The sequence below is a fragment of the Onychomys torridus genome, chromosome 16, assembly GCF_903995425.1.
Source record: "Onychomys torridus chromosome 16, mOncTor1.1, whole genome shotgun sequence".
Taxonomy (NCBI): domain Eukaryota; kingdom Metazoa; phylum Chordata; class Mammalia; order Rodentia; family Cricetidae; genus Onychomys; species Onychomys torridus.
In genome coordinates, this window is record NC_050458.1 from 46,907,281 (window position 1) to 46,925,529 (window position 18,249).

Below are 18,249 nucleotides of genomic sequence, written 5' to 3' on the forward strand. Positions count from 1 at the left end.
AATGCAGATATCTGTGTTTTCCTGATGGTCTTGGGTGACTCCTGCAAAAAGATCAGTCGACGTGGGGTTGCGACCCACATGTTGAGAATCACCAGTCTAGCCAGTTTCTTTCTTTCTTACTTTTTTTTTTTTTTTTTTTTTTTTTTAATGTGGAGCTGAGGATGGAACCCAGGGCCTTGGGCTTGCTAGGCAAGCACTCTACCACTGAGCTAAATCCCCAACCCCTAGCCAGTTTCTTTAACCAGTGAAACCAGGTCCAGTGAGAGATCATGTCTCAGAAAATAAGATGGAGGTCTCTGGCTCCTACATGAGCACCCCTGGGCACACACATCTGCAAGCATGTTCACAACAAAAACAACATCAGAAAAACATACCCAGCCACAGCCCCACCCCAGATGCACTGAGTTAGAGTCTCAGGGGTGACCCTTTCTTCCTGACTGCACCCCTGGGAGGTGCTCCCGGCTCTCTTAGCCCGTGGTGCTCCAAGCCAAGAGCAGACAAGTCAACAGATGTGTCACCCAGCAGGCTCACTGCTGTAGAACCTGCAGCCCTCCCCACTGCGGCCCTCCAGTACCTGCTGCAGCCTGTCATCCTTATGTCAGAGTCGCTGCTACCCTCTGGCCCTTACCGCTGCCCTGAAGCTCCTCAGCCTGGTCCCTGAGGCCGTCCGTCTTGCTGTTCTTCTGCCGGAAAGTGAGGATGCTTTCCGTCCCAAGGGTCAAAGGTGCTGACCAGTGGGCCGCCTGATTGTCTCCCATAGGGCCTGTATGAGAAGGCGCTGGAGGACAGTGAGAAGGCACTGGGCCTGGACAGCGAGAGTATCAGGGCACTGTTCCGCAAGGCGCGTGCCCTCAACGAGCTGGGGCGCCACAAGGAGGCCTATGAATGCAGCAGCCGGTGCTCCCTCGCCCTTCCCCACGTGAGTTCCGTCCCCCATGCGTCTGTCCTGGCCCTCCCGTGCTCCATCCTCTGTGCCTTCCTCCTCTGCCGTAGGAGGTTGGGGATGCTGGCTATAGTTTCTGAGCTGGGATTGTGTATCCCCCTTGCTAAAACTGCCTTGGACAGCCCTGTGTCGTGAAACTGGTGCTCTTATCCCCGTTCTCAAGATGAAGAGACGGTGGCGTCGGGGCTGACAGTGGGTGGGGAAGTGACAAAGAGAAATGACCAACAGAGAGCTTGCTCGACACTCACATGCATGTCATCCCCGCCCACCAGCATCTGTTCACTGGAACTGACATGTGCCTCACTCTGCCATTTGGGCACCTTATAAGTATTTACTATATGGAATCCACACCGGCACAGATCAAGACCTGCCGCCCTCTGGTGACTCTGAAACAACCCTGGAGTCTAGGTCTGTTTCCATCCCGAGCTCCAGTGTGACCTTGAACAAAGCACTTGCTTTTTTTCACACATCAGCTCATGTCCATAAAATGACCTTCCTGGGCCGGGCAGTGGTGGCGCACACCTTTAATCCCCGCACTCGGGAGGCAGAGGCAGGCGGATCTCTGTGAGTTCGAGGCCAGTCTGGTCTACAGAGCGAGTTCCAGGAAAGGTGCAAAGCTACACAGAGAAACCCTGTCTCGAAAAACAAAAATGACCTTCCTGCTTGATCTCTGGCCTGGTGGCTCTCCTCTGCTTTCCAAGGTTGGCCTTTCTAGAAAAGATCTGAAGAGAAGCACCAGACCAGCAGCATGGTTCTCCCCCCTCCCCAACACACACACACCAAGGAGGGGCTGAGAGTAAGCACAGTCACTCTACAAAGAAAAAGAGATTAATAAACAGTATTAGCGGGTCGTGGTGACCAAGGTCTTTAATCCCAGCATTTAGGAGGCAGAGGCAGGCAGAGCTCTGTGAGTTGGAGGCCAACGTGGTCTACAGAGCGAGTTCCAGGATAGCCAGGGCTGCACAGAGAAACCCTATCTCGGAAAAAAAACTAAAAGAAAACAAAAAACAACAGAAAACAACATCGTTTGACTCCCAGCATCACTAGAAAATAAATAAAAATCGCAGACAGCCCAGCATAGTGGGTTGTACCCATAATCCCAGGAGTTCAAGACCAGGCCGAGCAACACAGTGAGTCCCTGTCTCAGAGATAAGCTGAGATAAGCTGGAAAAGGATAAAAACATCTATTCCTTAAACCCCCCCCAACACCAGTGTTCCAAGCATGTGACTTGGAAAGCCAATGTCACCTCCCAGGGCCACACAAAGATGTCCAGGAGCCCAGCTCTGTGCCCCAGGGCTGCCTAACCCACCTGTTGTATCTAACTAACCCCGTGACCTGCCTTCTGCAGGATGAAAATGTCACTCAGCTGGGTCAGGAGCTGGCGCAGAAGCTTGGGCTGCGGGTGCGGAAGGCATATAAGAGACCCCAGGTAGGTGGGAGCTGGGGTGGGCATACAGAAGAGGGGTGTGATGGGAGGGCCCCAGCACTGGAGGGTCCCTGAGTGAGGTAGCCAGAGCCTGGTAAGGACAGAGGGAATGGCAGCAGGTGACCTTTCTTCCTGCTGGCTGGAAGCCCTGCAATGAGCAGCAGGACCTTGGGGAAGAGGAAAGAACAGCCAAAGTTCCCAGCTCACCTTAGACACCAGCTGTTAAAACACCTCCCTCTAACACCCTGGAGACGGCCCGAGTCGACCCTGGCGTCCTTCAGTTTCGGGTTCTCAAGCGCTCTCCTCACGGTGCCTGTCTGAATGTGCGTGCCTGCTGGCCTCCTTCACATCCACATATGTCACCTGCCGTGTGTCTGGAAACTGCACGTCCCAGAACATATTATATAGCTTAAGTTTTTCTGGCCTGACCTTGAACACATTAGTGCGTTTCCACCAGTTTCCACATCCGGAAGACAGATAATTTCGTCCACCTAAGGAGGCGCATGGGAGGACTAAAAAGATAACATAGGAGATGGCACCTGGCACGGTGCCTGGCGAGTCGCAGGAATGTGTGTGTTTAGATCCTCTGCCCAGGTCACAATTGGAACTAAAAAAAAATTCCCAATGTGACCCTGGGAGCCAGAGCAGGTGGCAGGCAGCGGCAGTCCCGCAGGTAGGGGGCATTGGTGGCACCGAGGACCCCATAGCTGGTGTCAGGGTCTCTGTGTTGTCCTGGCGGGGTGGGATGCTTTGCCTGTGTCCACGTCTTGATCTCTGTCCGCCTCTCCCCAATCTCTGGCAGGAATTGGAAACATTTTCTCTGCTTAGTAACGGCACCCCGGCTGGCCTGACAGATCAGGTAGGATGTGGCCTAGGACCCCAAATGTTTCCTCAGCTTCGTACCAACCTGTCTCTCTTCACCCAATCCCAAGAGCTCTGGAGTCACCCATCGGGGTGACCCCAGGCAGCGGACCACGAAGGCCCCCGGCCCCTACCACACTTTCCACCAACCTCTGCCTCCTTACCAGTACATTGAACCACAGACACCAAGGTCAGGACTGGTCACAGTTGTGGAGGTCTGTGAGAAGCCCAAGCAGAGTGGAATGCCCGGTGGAGAGATAAGGCGAGGTCTGCCTCGGCACGAGAGATGCCTGAGAACTTAGACGCAAGCACCAGGTGGTGTCTAAGCCAAGCCCCTGGGGCCTTGTAGAATCTTCAGGACAGTCACACGTGAGATTTGGTTGCTGCGTTCCCTGTGGGCTTCTCCAGCACGGGAGTCATTTCTCTGGCCTGTTGGTCACTCTCCACGTGTGCCTAGAAGTGGGTGGCCTGGGCTCTGCTCACAAGCAGATCTCAGAGTTTACAAGGTGCTAGAGCTCAGAAAGCAAGATGAAGGAAGGCTGTGAGCTCATTGAGTAGGAACGACAGGCAGCCTTGTTAGGAAGAGGTTTGGCCTAGCTGGGGGAACAGCTTCAGCCTGGTACGGAGGGAACGGGATTCATAGGTCAGGGAGCAGCCTGAGCAGAGGCCTGTAGTCAGGAGAGGAAGAGATACCCTCTTGACCACTGGGATAGTTCCTCAGGGTTCAGGAGAGTCTGAGCATGCGCTCTGAGAGCATCCTGTCTCTGAGGGAGCCCCTCCACCCCTCCCCTCAGGGCTTTGGCTATCTGAGGCCTTTATTGCAAAGTGCATGTTACTAGTAGGGGTTCTGCAAAAGGGCATGGAGAGAGAAGCCTGGACAGTGTGGGCAGCAGGAGGGTGGGAGGTCACTTTGTCCTCCAGGGCCTAGGCAGCACTGACCGGGAGAACCACAGCTCTCTGGAGAGGCATTCATCCTGGCCTCCTTTGTCTCCCCCTCAATTACTTCCCATACACACTGTGGGAAAAGCAGCTCCTTGCTCAGCACGGTAGCCTTGGTCTGTGCAACTTATCTGTGGTGTACAAAAATCCTGGGGAACAGATGTACACGTACTCACTGTGTGATCAGTGGACAGGCTCAGGTGTGGGGCTGGGAGAATGCCTGGTCCCAAGGAACGATAGACCGGACAGGGTCAAGGCAGGCCTTGGTCAGACAGCCCTACTCTGCTGGCTGAAACAGAAGGTGAGGCAGGGTGCTGGATGGATTGTGCAGTAATTACTTCGACTACTGACCTTAGAGAGGGTGGCTAATGCTGAGTGTCTGGGCCTTCTCCACAGGAACATGAAGGACACAGGTCATCCTGGGCCTCACAAGGTTCTGCTGGATGGTGGAGGCATCAGGGAAAAGAGGGAGTGTGTTCAGGGTTGAGGAGTGACTTGTGTCCCTCATGGCTGAAACAAGGCAGAGTTCACTGGGGACCAAGAAGGGAGGCCGGTAAACATCTCAAGCCGACCTCCTGACGCACACATTACACCCATGATAAGTACAGAGAACTGCTTGTGTGGCAGCCCCCGCTCTGTGCTTTTTCTCTGCAATAGCTCTACGCAGTGAGGCCCTGTATCCTTATTTTACAAACAAGGAAATAAGTCCAGATCGGGGAGTGACGGCCAAGCCAGAGAGCAAGCTCCAGCCCTCCCCCCAGCCCAGAGGTGCTCTCAGAATCTGACCCCAACAGGCGCAGCTGCCAAGTTCAGACTCTTCTGAACCCTCTGAGGAGGAACTAGGCCTCTGGCCTAGGGAATGGCTCTTCTGATTACTGGTCAGGTTGCTCCCTGACCATCTATGCAATGGGGATTGGATCCCACCTCCGACAATGCTCTCCTTGGAGGGAGGGAGGCTGGGGTCTGAATCTGGGAGAGGGTACACCCTTGTCTTTGAATTAGAAACTGTCTGTGAGGTGGAGGGCTTGATAAATCCTTATCACAACCAGAGGCAGAGACAGGTGGATCTCTGAGTTCAAGGCCAGCTTCATCTCCATAGTGAATTTCAGGACAGCCAGGGTTACCTAGTGAGACCCTTTCTCAAAGACAAAAAACAAACAAAAAACAAAACAAAACAAAAAAATGCCCAAAACCCTTGCCTCAGGGCATGGATAGAACTCCAGGTAAGGAAATGGAGACTCAGAGGTATACCCCTTCTCTGGGGCCCTGCTCCCCGGAAGTCCATCTACCAGACTACTTTACTCTACACCTCTCCCAGCCCAGCCTGCCCAGACTCTGGCTGAAAAGCCCAGCTGCAAGTGTGGGAGGCGTTCATTCCTCAGTGAGTGGCCACTGGCTTAGCCACGTGGGAATGCGCGGGGCCCTGTGGCCATGCCTTCCTACATCTTTCTCCTGACCTTCCTCTCCACAGGGAACTTCTAACGGATTGGGATCCATAGATGACATCGAAACAGGTACTGTCTCAGCTCTGGAGAGTGGGACACCTAAGGGGCTTCCTTGAGGCAGGACAGGAAGGGGTACTTCTTCAGCTGGTCCATTTCCTTCAGCCCTGCCTGCCCCTGTCGAGTACGACATCTCAGAGTCCTTTCCTTTCCTCTAATTAAAGTGCTCGAAGAAGGCACTGCTAGCCCAAGAGAAAGGAGACACTGGGGGTATCCGAGTGGAGCCGGGGCCATCAGGACTCCCCAGCTCCAAGCTGTCTTCCTTGACTACTTCTGGGCCACCGCCACTGGGGCAGGGAGTAGGAAAAGCGGGTGCCCGTGGAACTGGGGAAGAAGGGAAGCTGTTGGCTTAGTGACTGGGTAACACTCCCACCACACAGGGCCCTTTCAGCTACTGAGCCCACCCCCTCCACAGACTGCTACGTGGACCTACGAGGCCCCCTGGCCCTGCTCCCCTCCCCTCCCACAATGCCCCTGTTCCCTCATGTCCTGGACCTACTGGCCCCCCTGGACGGCAGCAGCAGGACACTCCCCAGCACTGAGGGCCTGGACGACTTCTCAGATGCGGATGTGTTTGGTCCGGAGTTAGACACCCTCCTGGACTCTCTGGTGAGCCACGTTCTTTGTTCTGTCCCTGTAAGCCTGTCCCTCACTTAGAACCCCGTGGTCCTGTGAAGAGGCGAGGGAAGGCCCCATGTTGACATCACAGTTGGGAAAACGAGGGTCTTGCCAGAGTCTTCAGAACAGATCCCAGGAGGGACTGAGCAGAGCTGCAGTTCCTCGGCATTTAAGGCCAGGCTGTGGAGGAAAAACTGGCTCCTGGAGTCCCCACCCCCACAGGGTTGGCTGGTCACGTTCTCTTCTGACCCCTGGCTCTGTCCCCACTTTGCAGTCTCTGGTCCAGGGCGGCCTGCCTGGCAGTGGCGTGCCTAGTGAGTTGCCTCAGCTGATCCCTGTGTTTCCTGGTGGGACCCCACTGTTACCACCTGTGGTGGGTGGCTCCATCCCCGTGTCCAGCCCACTGCCTCCTGCCTCCTTTGGCCTTGTCATGGACCCCTCCAGGAAGCTGGCTGCTTCTGTGCTGGATGCCCTTGACCCTCCAGGGCCCACGCTGGACCCCCTGGATCTGTTACCGTACTCCGAGGCTCGGCTAGATGCCCTTGACAGCTTTGGGTCAGCCCGAGGCTCCCTGGACAAGCCTGACTCCTTCATAGGTGAGGCCTTGGTGGGTCTACTCTCCCTCTACTCCCGTGACAGTGCTTCTCGGTCTCTGATCTCTGCAGCTCTGTGCCTCCAAAGCCAAAGCGCATGCCCTTGTCCCCATCACAGTCCAGAGCAGTACATACTGTCTTATCCCTGCTATGCTCAGCACTGTTGGAGACTGAGTCTCGGGCTGAGTGTCTTCATTCTAGATCAAACAGTAGAGCTGTGTTAGTGACTCCTTCTGGTGCTCTGCCCAGCCCTCCAGAGTCCTAACCCTCCAGACTCAGGTCCCACGGAGATAATCCTGATGTAAGGTCATGAGCTCCCTTAGCACTTCTCTGAGCTGGGAGCCAGAGACGTACAAAATTGACCAGGCCTTGATAGGGTTGGCTTTTGGAGGTCAGAGATTGTCTAGGGCACTCAAGACTGCGGGGCCCATGGGATGGCAGCGGTAGAGAGGAGTCTGGGATTCCTTCTGGAGGACCTGATGGCTCGGAAGCATAGGATCTGTATGGTGGAGGATCGGGCTGGCTGAGGGCCAGAACAGAGGTCTTGAGGGAAATATGTGTGAGCCGTGGTCTCAGTATGAGCTAAGCTATAAGTGTGGACTTTCTCCCATGGGCAACAGGAAACCTCAGGAAGGCATAAGCAAGGGTGGACATGTTGGAGCCTCTTTGCTCCAACGCTCATGAAAGTAGGAGGGTGGGCCCATGGAGCTTCTCTGAGGCAGAATTATATGGGGCATCCTAGCAAGGCCCCTCATGCTCTCTGTCCTCGGGCACGTGACTCCGGTATCTTCTTTCTTAGAAGAGACCAGCTCACAGGACCACCGTCCCTCAAGCAGTACTCAGAAGCCAGCCCCCTCGGTGAGTAACTTGAGTGGGACTCCTAGACCAGGCCTCTGGTTCATCCTGGGATTATGAGCCCCAGATCAGGGGTGAGGTGAGCCCTCTGCATCGGTGAGATGCTATGTCCTCCAAGAGGAGTGCCCCCAGAACAGACCAGCCCCAAGTGATCCTGGCCCATCCTCCACTTCCTTATGCTAGAGCGCACACATAGGGCGCTCTTTACCCTCTAGTGTTAGAATAAGGCTCAGCAGCCATCAGTGAGGTCCCTAGTGTCAATGATGTGTCTGATCTCCAGGCTTAGCCTCCCCTGGGTTCAGAAGAGCACTGGACCATGAGTGAGCAGCACGCACGCCCACTTCGGCTTAGATGCCAGCTGTGTGGCCCTAGAAAAACCACTGACTCTCCCCGGGTCTGCTTTTCCTGTCTTGATTTCTGGGACCCTGCAGGGAGAGCAGGGGCAGAGGCCTTAAATTAGCCTGCTGCCATTTCTCTGCTTTCATGTTGACCTTTAGTTCAAGGAAACGCTCTGGGGCCAAGATGGTATCTTCTCATTGTTCCCCATTAGCCCAGAGGCTTTCGAGGCTGGTCCTGGTGTTTTGGGCTCTTGTAGTATAATACAGGGCCTGGGAAGATGTGGAAGAGGGTCCTAGGCTACAGTTCTGATACTGGGTAGAACAGATTGGAGGAAGGGATCAAAAAACATACCTATTGGGGTTGGGGATATAGCTCAGTGGTAGAGCGCTTGCCTAGCAATCACAAGGCCCTGGGTTTATCCTCAGCTCAAAAACAAACAAACAAACCATACCTATCCCCTACTGCATTGGCTGGCCCTGGTGGTCCAGGTACCACTCAGGGCCCAAGATGGCCGACATCCTCCCATTATAGCCGGAGCCCTCCATGCCCAACACCGCCTTGCTCATCAAGAACCCTCTGGCTGCTACCCATGAATTCAAGCAGGCCTGCCAGCTATGCTACCCTAAAACAGGTAATCTCACATAAGGAGCAGCACCCCTCTGCCCTGGGGATGCTGGGAATCCCAGGAATGTGGAAGCCAGGCCCCAAAGTACCTTGTGTATCCATGGGAGATTCATCTAGGAGAGCAAGGCCCTCCCCTGCAGGAAAGGAAGGGGTGGGCCCTGATTAGGACCTGCCCTCTGAGAAGCACTGTCTTCACAAGTCTAGAGAGGCACTGGGATGGGCAGACTCACCATTAGGTCCAGGCCCGTTAGGGCATGTGGTGGGTTCCTTGGAGGGCTTCCCAAGTCCTCTCTCTTCCTGTAAGGACATAACCAGGGGAGATACAGTGGGAGCTGCAGAGACCCAGATGTGGGTGTGTGGGTTTTTCTGGAGTTGCATCTCTGTGTACCCTGCCCACAGGCCCCAGGGCCGGTGACTACACCTATCGCGAGGGCCTTGAACACAAGTGCAAAAGAGATGTCCTTCTCGGCCGACTCCGGAGCTCTGAGGACCAGATCTGGAAGCGCATCCGGCCCCGGCCTACCAAAACCAGTTTTGTGGGCTCCTACTACCTGTGCAAAGGTGGGTGGAGCGACGTGGGGCCCGGCCAGGTCTAGCTCCTCCCAAGCCTACAACAGAGTAACCACAGGAGAGATGAGGGAGCTCAGATAAAGCCAAGACCACTGAGAGCAAGCATCTCCTCTCTTGACCTTGTCCAAAGACACAGGTCATTCAGGATATCCTGTGGACCCGGAGCCGAGCTGTGTGGTAGCCTGTACCATCCGCATGTGAGATTCCCACAGTCCATAGACAGCCAGATTCATACCCTGCAGGATTCCAGGGATGGGAAGAGTCCACAGAAAGCACATGGGAAAGGCTTGCAAATATCAGCTTTTTTTGTTGTTGTTTTTTGTTTTTCGAGACAGGGTTTCTCGGTGTAGCTTTGAAGCCTGTCCTGGAACTTACTCTGTAGACCAGGCTGGCCTTGAACTCACAGAGATCTGCCTGGCTCTGCCTCCCGAGTGCTGGGATTACAGGCGTGCGCCACCACTGCCCGGCCCAAATATCATCTTTTTAATGATCTCCTTATTTTCCTTGTCCTCACCACTGGCTCATAGGAATTTGGTCAGCAACGAATAGACCTTATTTGCTTTTTTTCAGTTTCCCTGAACAGCCACAAGATTAAGCACATCTGTACTGCAGCATTTTTGCACTCAACACCACACATCTGCATACAGCCCTTCTGCCTACACCACACATCTGCATACAGCCCTTCTGTCAACACCACACATCTGCATACAGCCCTTCTGCCTACACCACACATCTGCATACAGCCCTTCTGTCAACACCACACATCTGCATACAGCCCTTCTGTCAACACGACACATCTGCATACAGCCCTTCTGTCAACACCACACATCTGCATACAGCATACAGCCCTTCTGCCTACACCACACATCTGCATACAGCCCTTCTGTCAACACCACACATCTGCATACAGCATACAGCCCTTCTGTCATGCCCACATCCCCATTCCCACCCTATCTGTTCCTCAAACACACTCGCACCCCCCACCGCACCCCTGTGGCACATGCTCTGCCCTTTGAGCCTGATGGCCCAGATCTTGGAAGCCATTCCCTGTACTACTTCTCTGTCCCTCTGCAGCTGAGGCTACAGCCCACTTCTTCAGATATGTGGCCCATGTTCCTGACCCGAATCAGTTATTCACCTCCCTGATGAATAATCCTAACCCCCTCCTCGTTATGCAGATGTGCGTACTCTACAAATCCCTTTCCATGTTTTGTCTTGCTTGACCTGCACAGACACTGTGGGTGTGTGTGGAGGCGCTGAGCACAGAGGTCCTGGGGGCTGGTATTTGGAAAAGCATCCTCTCGAGAGGCCAGCAGCCACCAGTGCTCTGTCCTGGTGGGTCTGAGTCCTGCTGCCCACAGTGAGATCACAGGGTGCTATGGGCTGCCTCCCCCACCTGGCAGACGTGTGTCCTGTTGTCTCTCTGCAGACATGATTAACAAGCAAGACTGTAAGTACGGGGATAACTGCACCTTCGCCTACCATCAGGAGGAGATCGACGTGTGGACAGAGGAACGGAAGGGCACCCTCAACCGTGACCTGCTCTTTGACCCTCTAGGGGGTGTCAAGCGTGGTAGCCTCACCATTGCCAAGCTCCTCAAGGAGCACCAGGGAATCTTCACCTTCCTCTGTGAGGTACCCGCCTGCCCAGCCATTTCACCAGTCCCCCATAGTCCCAGGCACACTCAAGGCTGGCCGGCCATTGTGGGAGTTGTTAGCCCTGGAGTCTGGGTGTGGTGAGGCGTGGCCCTAAAGTCACTAGATCCAGAGACTGTCAGAAAGTTAGGTCCTGGGGATCCTGTTAGAACCCAGATCCTGTCTGGCTTCTCATTCTTCAAAGGTGAAAACTGAGGCCAGGAAGCAACAGTAATCACCCATCTGTTCTTCCCTAGGAACCCACAGTGTGCCAGGATCTGATCTTTAGTCATACTTTCTGGGCAGCTCCAGGGCACAGATACTGTTCTCATTTATTGGTTTGAGGTCAGGTGGAGCCTGAGGGCCATATGGCCAAGTCAACCTGAGCTCCAAGCCCCAGAGCCCAGGCCCACCTCCCAGGACCAGCTACCACTGGCAGTCTTTAGGGCCATGCTTCCTGGGGCCAGGTAGACCTAGAATCTTGTCCAGTGTTGTCCCCCAAATGGGTATAGTGAATTTAGCCTTAGCTTAGCTATCTAGAGCAAGGTGTCCATGGCCTGCCTTTCCACATTTTCCTCCGCTCTGCTTCCTTCCAGTGACCCAGCTGTCCCATCCCTCCCAAATTTCTGCATTTTTCCCAAGGCCAGCTCTGATCCCAGTAGCTCCATTGAGCTTTCCAAGTGTTAAGGTTTTTTTTGGGGGGGGGGTTGTTTGTTTGTTTGTTTTTTGAGGGGGTATTGAGACAAGGTTTCATTAGCCCTGGCTGGCCTGGAATTTGCTATGTAGACCATGTTAGTATTGAACTCACAGAGATCCACTTCCGAGCACTGGGATTAAAGGTATGTACCACCATGACCACCAGCCTTTCCCAGTCTCGAGAGTACACTTGGTTCTGTAGCTCGCTGAAGGTGGAGACAGTGTCATGTTCATCTTTGAGAAGTAAGGGCCTGGGTGGAGGGGTTTGGTGGGGCCCAGCCCAGCCTGATCTGCTGACCTTTTGAGCAGATAGACTTGTGCTGTCTTTCCTTAGGGAAGAGCTGACTTGGGAATCGTAGCTCACGGCCATAAGACAGGAGCTCCTGAACCCATGTCTGGCGTTTTGTGACCTGCACAGTGAGCCTGTGGGATAAAGCAGGTTAATTATTCACAGTTACAGTTGAGAAAACTGAGGTTCAAGGGCATGGAGTAACCCCTGCCCAGGCACTGGAGCTGTGTGAGCAGAGGGATGAAAAGGAGAGCTGAGGTCCAGGGCACCTTTGGGCCAGAGACCTGAGGTTCACAGGCCCGGGTTATCTTCCACATTCCCCCTACCTAAGACAGGGCCTACAGGAACCAGTTGTCTTTGCCCAGATGCCCATGTGGAGTTCTAGCCCGTCCCCTCCCCAAGTGGCCTTGTGAAGGCCCCAGCCCATCCCCCTCCCTGTGCAGATCTGCTTCGACAGTAAGCCCCGGATCATCAGCAAAGGCACCAAGGACTCTCCATCAGTGTGCTCCAACCTGGCTGCCAAGCACAGCTTCTACAATAACAAGTGAGTCCTGCAGCTGGGCGGTGGGCCAGACAAGGCTGGGGAGGTTCCTCGACAGATAAGGAAAGGCCTGGGCCAAAAAGGGACAGAGAACGGCGACACCCCCACCCATAAAGGGCAGGAACCGCGTGTGTCCAACACTTACCGTCTTCCAGTCATTGTCTTGGGTAGCTATGGTCTCAGCAGCCCTTTGGGGAGGGAGTTACTGCTCCCTTTGTACAGAAAAAGAAAGCTGAGGCTTGGGAACAGCTTGGTCAGCAGGCAGATGTGACCCGATGATTGTTGACTCCAACCAGCACCTTGTGTTGTCATGGTTTCAGTGTCAGACGGGATGGGAGGAGCTGGGTCAGGAGGCCGCCATTGCCTTTTCTCTTTCCGGTTCTCTGCTCTGCCCATCGTTAGTGATGGAGTCAGGCCCCGGCGTCAGGCAGACCCGGGTTTATATCCCAGCCTGGCCACGGATGGTTGTGGGTTAGAGAGAGCACCAGCCCCTGCCGCCTTGGGTTTCCTCTTCTCTGAGAGTAACGATGTTCCCATCTTGTTGGGTTTCACTGACGCCCATTGAGTTTCCCCACCCTGAGAAAGTGCCTCGTATTATCCTCCTGGGTATAATTTCCCCTTCTACTCCTGGGTGCCCCCTTCCCCCAACCTGGTGATAGGTGGGGTCAAGACACCTGTATCTGGGGGCAGTTGCAAGCTGAGCTGGCCCCAGAGGTCTGTGATGGGGTACAAGTGAAACAGAGCTGGACTAGAGCCTTGAGTGTAGGATCCCCTTTTCTCCTGTGCCGCCCACATTCCGAGATGGGCTACTAGGGCAGGAGGTGCCCAGGAGCAGGCACTGGAGAGGTAGCCCCACTGCAGAGATGGAGGGCAGAGGGTGTTGGGGACCGTGGTCGGCATCACGCGCGTCCCGTATGCCCACCAGGTGCCTGGTGCACATCGTCCGTTCCACCTCTCTCAAGTACTCCAAGATCCGCCAGTTCCAAGAGCACTTCCAGTTCGACGTGTGCCGTCATGAGGTGCGTTACGGTTGCCTGCGAGAGGACAGCTGCCACTTCGCCCATAGCTTCATTGAGCTCAAGGTCTGGCTGCTGCAGCAGTACTCAGGTGAGGGCCAGGCAGAGCAGGGGACATCACAGGCTTGGGATTGGCTGGGATTGAACAGGCCAGGGCCTAATGGCCAGTGGTCAGGACCTCAGGTGAGTTCACAAGCAGGTGGCTCCCTAGGGCTTCCTGGAGGACACTACAGGGGAGACAGAGCTCTGCTCACAGGGTGCTGTGGGGTCTCTCCCTATCCAGACCCTGCCTAGGAACATGCCAAGACAGAGATGGAAAAGCAAGAGTGAGTGAGGTTCAGAGCCTGGTAGGCTCCGACCTTGAACCCTCACCCTGCTCTAGCAACTCCGCCTGCTGCCCGGGGAATGGCCAGTGTGGCATCTCTGTGTCCAGCAGGGGGATTTTCAGATGTTCACATATCCATCAGTCTAACTCTTTACACCCTCTGTGTCAGGGTATCCAGCCATGAACTGATCAAGCCCTCCCTCTTGAGGACTTACATGGAGCCAGACCGGCAGTGCACAAGCCAGAACTAACTCCTAGGCTCCATGGCGCCTAGGATGCATGTTCTTTTCACTGCCTGTCATACTTCTGTTAGCATTATTTGGTGCCATGACGGAGCATATAGATATTGTACACAGACAATCAGTGTCCACTTAGACTCCAAGGCTTCTCTGGAGTCAATTGTGGTTTTTTGGGTTTTGGTTGCTGTGTTTTGTTTGTTTTGTCTCTCTCTTTTTTTTTTTTTTTTTTCCTCCCATGACAGGGTTTCTCTGTGTAGCCCTGGCTGGCCTGGAACTCACTCTGTAGCCCAGGCTGGCCTTGAACTCAGAGATCTGCCTGCCTCTGCCTCCCTAGTGCTGGGATTAAAGGCATGCGCCACCACCGCCCAGCAGAGTCAATGGTGTTTTGACTTGAGTTGTGCTCCATTGATGTGTGGAAGCCAAGCCATGGGAGAGGGATGGAGAAGAGCGTTTCCAGTGAGGCGGTGAGAACCGGCCTGTCTAGGGAAATGCAGGGAATGCTCCAGGTAGCAAAGGACCTGAGGCAAAAGACTATGCCAGAGATAAAGCAGTGAATGGAGGTGGGATAGAGTTAAGACGCAGGGCTCCCAGTGTGTGAGAATCTCTTGGCCGTAAGTAGGAATATAACCACATGCTGCATCCATGTTTTAGTCAATGGTGGGCCAAAGGACAGTGGTCCCACAATGTTATAATGGGGATGAAGAGTACAATGAATTATAATGTTCCTAGTTTGTGGGTTTGCTATTTCATAATTGTTAGAGTGTATTCCTAGTTGAAATTAAAAAACAAGGGCTGGGGATTTAGCTCAGTGGTAGAGCGCTCGCCTAGCAAGCGCAAGGCCCTGGGTTCGATCCTCAGCTCAAAAAAAAAAAAAGAAAGAAAGAAATTAAAAAACAAAATTAATGCTGACTGTGTAGCCAAGAGATGACTCACAGGATGAGATGCGTGCCATCAAGTATGACCTGAGTGCAAACCCCGGACCCACATGGTAGAAAGAAAAAACCAACTCCTGCAAGGTGTCCTCTGATGCCCACACAACCCGCCTGCACCACATACACAGAAAATACATAAATGTAGTAAGATGATTGCTTTTAAAAGCCTGCCCTGTGATGCTGATGCAGCCTCATCCTGTTTAAAGCATCTCCAAATACTGCACATCTCCGAAAAGCCCATCGTTAATAGGACACGTGACTGCAGTTGGCATTGCTCTAAATTTGCTGTGCAATGCCAGGAGGGGTTTTAGGTGAAACAGAGTTTCAGAATCTGATCAGCAGTTTCTAAGCCATGCTAGCTGCTTGGTGGAGAATAGAGGACCTAAGGCCTCAGTGCAGACACCAGGGAGGATGTGCCTCACACCAGGTGGGGGGGGGGTGGCGCGGAGGTGGCTGGAGGGGTCGGATTCTGAGTATACTTTGAGGTGGAGCCAGCAAGATTTGTTGAGGGACTGGATGTGAAGTGTCAAACAGAAGGTTATATCAAGGTCAATGCTGCAGTCATGGTACCTAGTAGACTAGGGTTTCATATTCTGAGAAGAGGGAGTATGTAGGAGGAGCATGTTTGGGGGGGCTAATATCAGGGTTCTGTGTGGGATGTGGGTTCCAAACTGTCTTCTTGGACCTCAAGTAGGGATGCTGAATGGGCAGCCAGATGTGGCAGGCTGTAAGTCCAAAGGACGAGTGGGCTGTGGGTTTGCATTTGGGGGTCAGCAGGAAGAAGCTGGTGTCAAGTGTGGTATGTGGCCCGGGTCAGCAGAGAATGGAGAGTGGCAGCAGAATGATGAGACAGATGATTGCAGGGCTGCAGGGGGAGAGGCTTGAGGGAGGCAAGTAAGGATCTATTGGTACTTTGGGCATCACGCTGGGACATTTGCCCTTTGGGGATTGGCAGTGAAGAGCCACATACTTTGTGCTTTGGTGAGCCCTAAAGACCAGCGGCCTTGGGGCTGCCAAGCAGGATTCGCTTGAGCCCCCATGAGAAAGGCAGGGGCTTCAGGAAGAGCTGAGCAGCTGATCTAGGAATGGGACACTGGCCTGGGAGTCAGGGGACTTCCTTCCTATGATACAGACGAACAAACAGGCCCAGAGAAGATGAGCTTTTTCCCGGGGTCCTGAGCCTATGTGGCCCAACTGGCTGGGTGGGATCCTCTGCTTGGACCTCATCTCAGCATCCCCAGAGTGTTGTGTCTCATCCTTTGCCAAGTCCCGTGTTTTCTTCCACCCTCCACAGGCATGACCCATGAAGACATCGTTCAGGAATCCAAGAAATACTGGCAACAGATGGAAGCCCACGCAGGGAAGGCCAGCAGCAGCTTGGTAAGGCCTTGGGATTGGCATGGGGGTAAGGTTGGGCACCATGGGAGTTGTCCATTTTCTTTTCCTGTGATATGTGACCTAGCAAGATGCACTCTTTTCTGTATTTGCAGAGTTCACATTTTATTACTTGCTTTGTTATCTGTGTGTGTGTGTGTGTGTGTGTGTGTGTGTGTGTGTGTGTCATTTTTCTATATGCAGGAATGCATTTTCATATACATATACATTTATATACATAAATATGCACATTGTTTCTGGGGGTTTCTGTTTTGAACCTTCTGGGAATAAGTGCAGATAGTTATCCTGTTACCTCTGACCACTTTTAAAAGGTATTCTGGGGCTCAGCAGTTAAGAGAACTTGCTGCTTTTCCAGAGGTTCTGAGTTCAATTCCCAACACCCACATGATGGCTCACAATATCTCTAACTCTAGTGCCCTGGAATCTAATACCCTCCTCTGGCCCCTGTGGGCACTACACACAAATGGTGCACAGACACACACACAGGCAAAACACCCATACACATAAAATAATAACAAAAAAAAAATTGTAGAGGGCTGGAGAGATGGCTCAGTGGTTAAGAGCACTGGCTGCTCTTCCAGAGGAACTGAGTTCAATTCCCAGCAACCACATAGTGGCTCACAACCATCTGTAATGAGATCTGGTGCCCTCTTCTGGCCTGTAGGTATACATGCAAACAGAACACTGTATAGGTAGTTTTAAAAAATTATGAGGGTACCTTTTTATAGCCATAGTACTCATGTAACACCAGAAGATTAATAGATAGAACACTGCCATTCAGATTCTGTCCCTAAATCCTTTGACACCCTGTTCCATTGGCATGTCTTTTTCATGCCCTTTAATTTAGAATGCCTCCTTCATGGGTCTTTGTCTTCGTGACAGACATTTTCAAAACCTCTGGTTTTACAGATAATCCTTCCTGTGGGGTGGGGCGCCTGTTTCCTCTTGCTGCACAGGACAAGCCATGGGCTCAGCTTACACATCAGGGGGCCTGTCATCGCAAGCTATCCCATTAGTGGTGGTAACTGTTGAGAGTTTGACTAAGGTTCCCCTGCTGTGATGATTCCTGCAACTACAAAGTGATTTTTTTCTCTACTGTAATCAGTTACAACTTCCTGGATCAATAGGGCATGGTGGCACATGCCTATCATGCCAGCACTTGCAAAGTGAGGCAGGAGAAAGGAATTGAAGGCACGCCTCGGCTACTTAGTGAGTTTGAGGTTAGCTTGGGCTGTGTGAGAGACTATCTAACCTGCCCCCCTGCTCCTCAAAAAAGCCTCCTGGAGATGCCTTGAGTCCATGTGAATGTCTGTGTCAGTTCAGGGTGGTTGGTACCCACGGATGGTGGTGTTGCTTCTCTCCTGGTCTTCACTGTGGCCTGGCTGTATGAGCCCCTGACACAGTACCCCACTCGTACCATCCCACCATCCAATCCCCCTTGGATTCTTCATCATAAAGCCCTGCCCACCATCTCCTGCATGGGTGTGAGGCTTACAGCTGTCCCCAGCTTCAGTATGTTGAGGGATGGTTCTGTGGCTCACTCATGAGGGATGAGCCTGTCTCTTGTCAACTTGAAGGAAAGCTGGGCTTCTGAACTCCTTATGGGGCCAGGCTGGAGTAGGGGTTGGGGGAGGATCCAAGCTGAGTGGGGGAGCCATTAGGGCTACCTGCTCCCTGGGTCTTCCCTTTCTAGCCTTTGTATCACCCCCCTCTTCCTCCCTCCCTCTCTCTCTCTCTCTCAATGAGCTCAACCTGGACTATAGGAGGATTTCTGGAGGTTAGATGAAGGCCAGCATTCCTCAGGAACTTGTGAAGCCGGTTCCCCTCCACCAAAAGGAGTCATTCCCTTACCTCTGGCAGAAGGGACACATGGCTACCTGTGGCACCTATCAGCATATCAAAGCACATGC

At 53.3% G+C, this 18,249-nt stretch overlaps 1 protein-coding gene across 1 annotated transcript in view; it reads left to right on the plus strand.

The window, feature by feature from the left end:
- The window catches only part of Zc3h7b (zinc finger CCCH-type containing 7B), a 52,851-nt gene that overhangs the window by 24,816 nt on the left and 9,786 nt on the right, over window positions 1-18,249 (plus strand). The window contains exons 5-17 of the mRNA XM_036207992.1: window positions 761-919; window positions 2,293-2,373; window positions 3,173-3,229; window positions 5,642-5,684; window positions 6,088-6,281; window positions 6,565-6,886; window positions 7,683-7,741; window positions 8,609-8,708; window positions 9,101-9,262; window positions 10,701-10,906; window positions 12,335-12,435; window positions 13,358-13,539; window positions 16,239-16,324. Of these exons, the coding sequence (XP_036063885.1) occupies window positions 761-919; window positions 2,293-2,373; window positions 3,173-3,229; window positions 5,642-5,684; window positions 6,088-6,281; window positions 6,565-6,886; window positions 7,683-7,741; window positions 8,609-8,708; window positions 9,101-9,262; window positions 10,701-10,906; window positions 12,335-12,435; window positions 13,358-13,539; window positions 16,239-16,324 (1,752 nt within the window). The remainder of the gene's footprint in view (window positions 1-760; window positions 920-2,292; window positions 2,374-3,172; window positions 3,230-5,641; window positions 5,685-6,087; window positions 6,282-6,564; window positions 6,887-7,682; window positions 7,742-8,608; window positions 8,709-9,100; window positions 9,263-10,700; window positions 10,907-12,334; window positions 12,436-13,357; window positions 13,540-16,238; window positions 16,325-18,249) is intronic.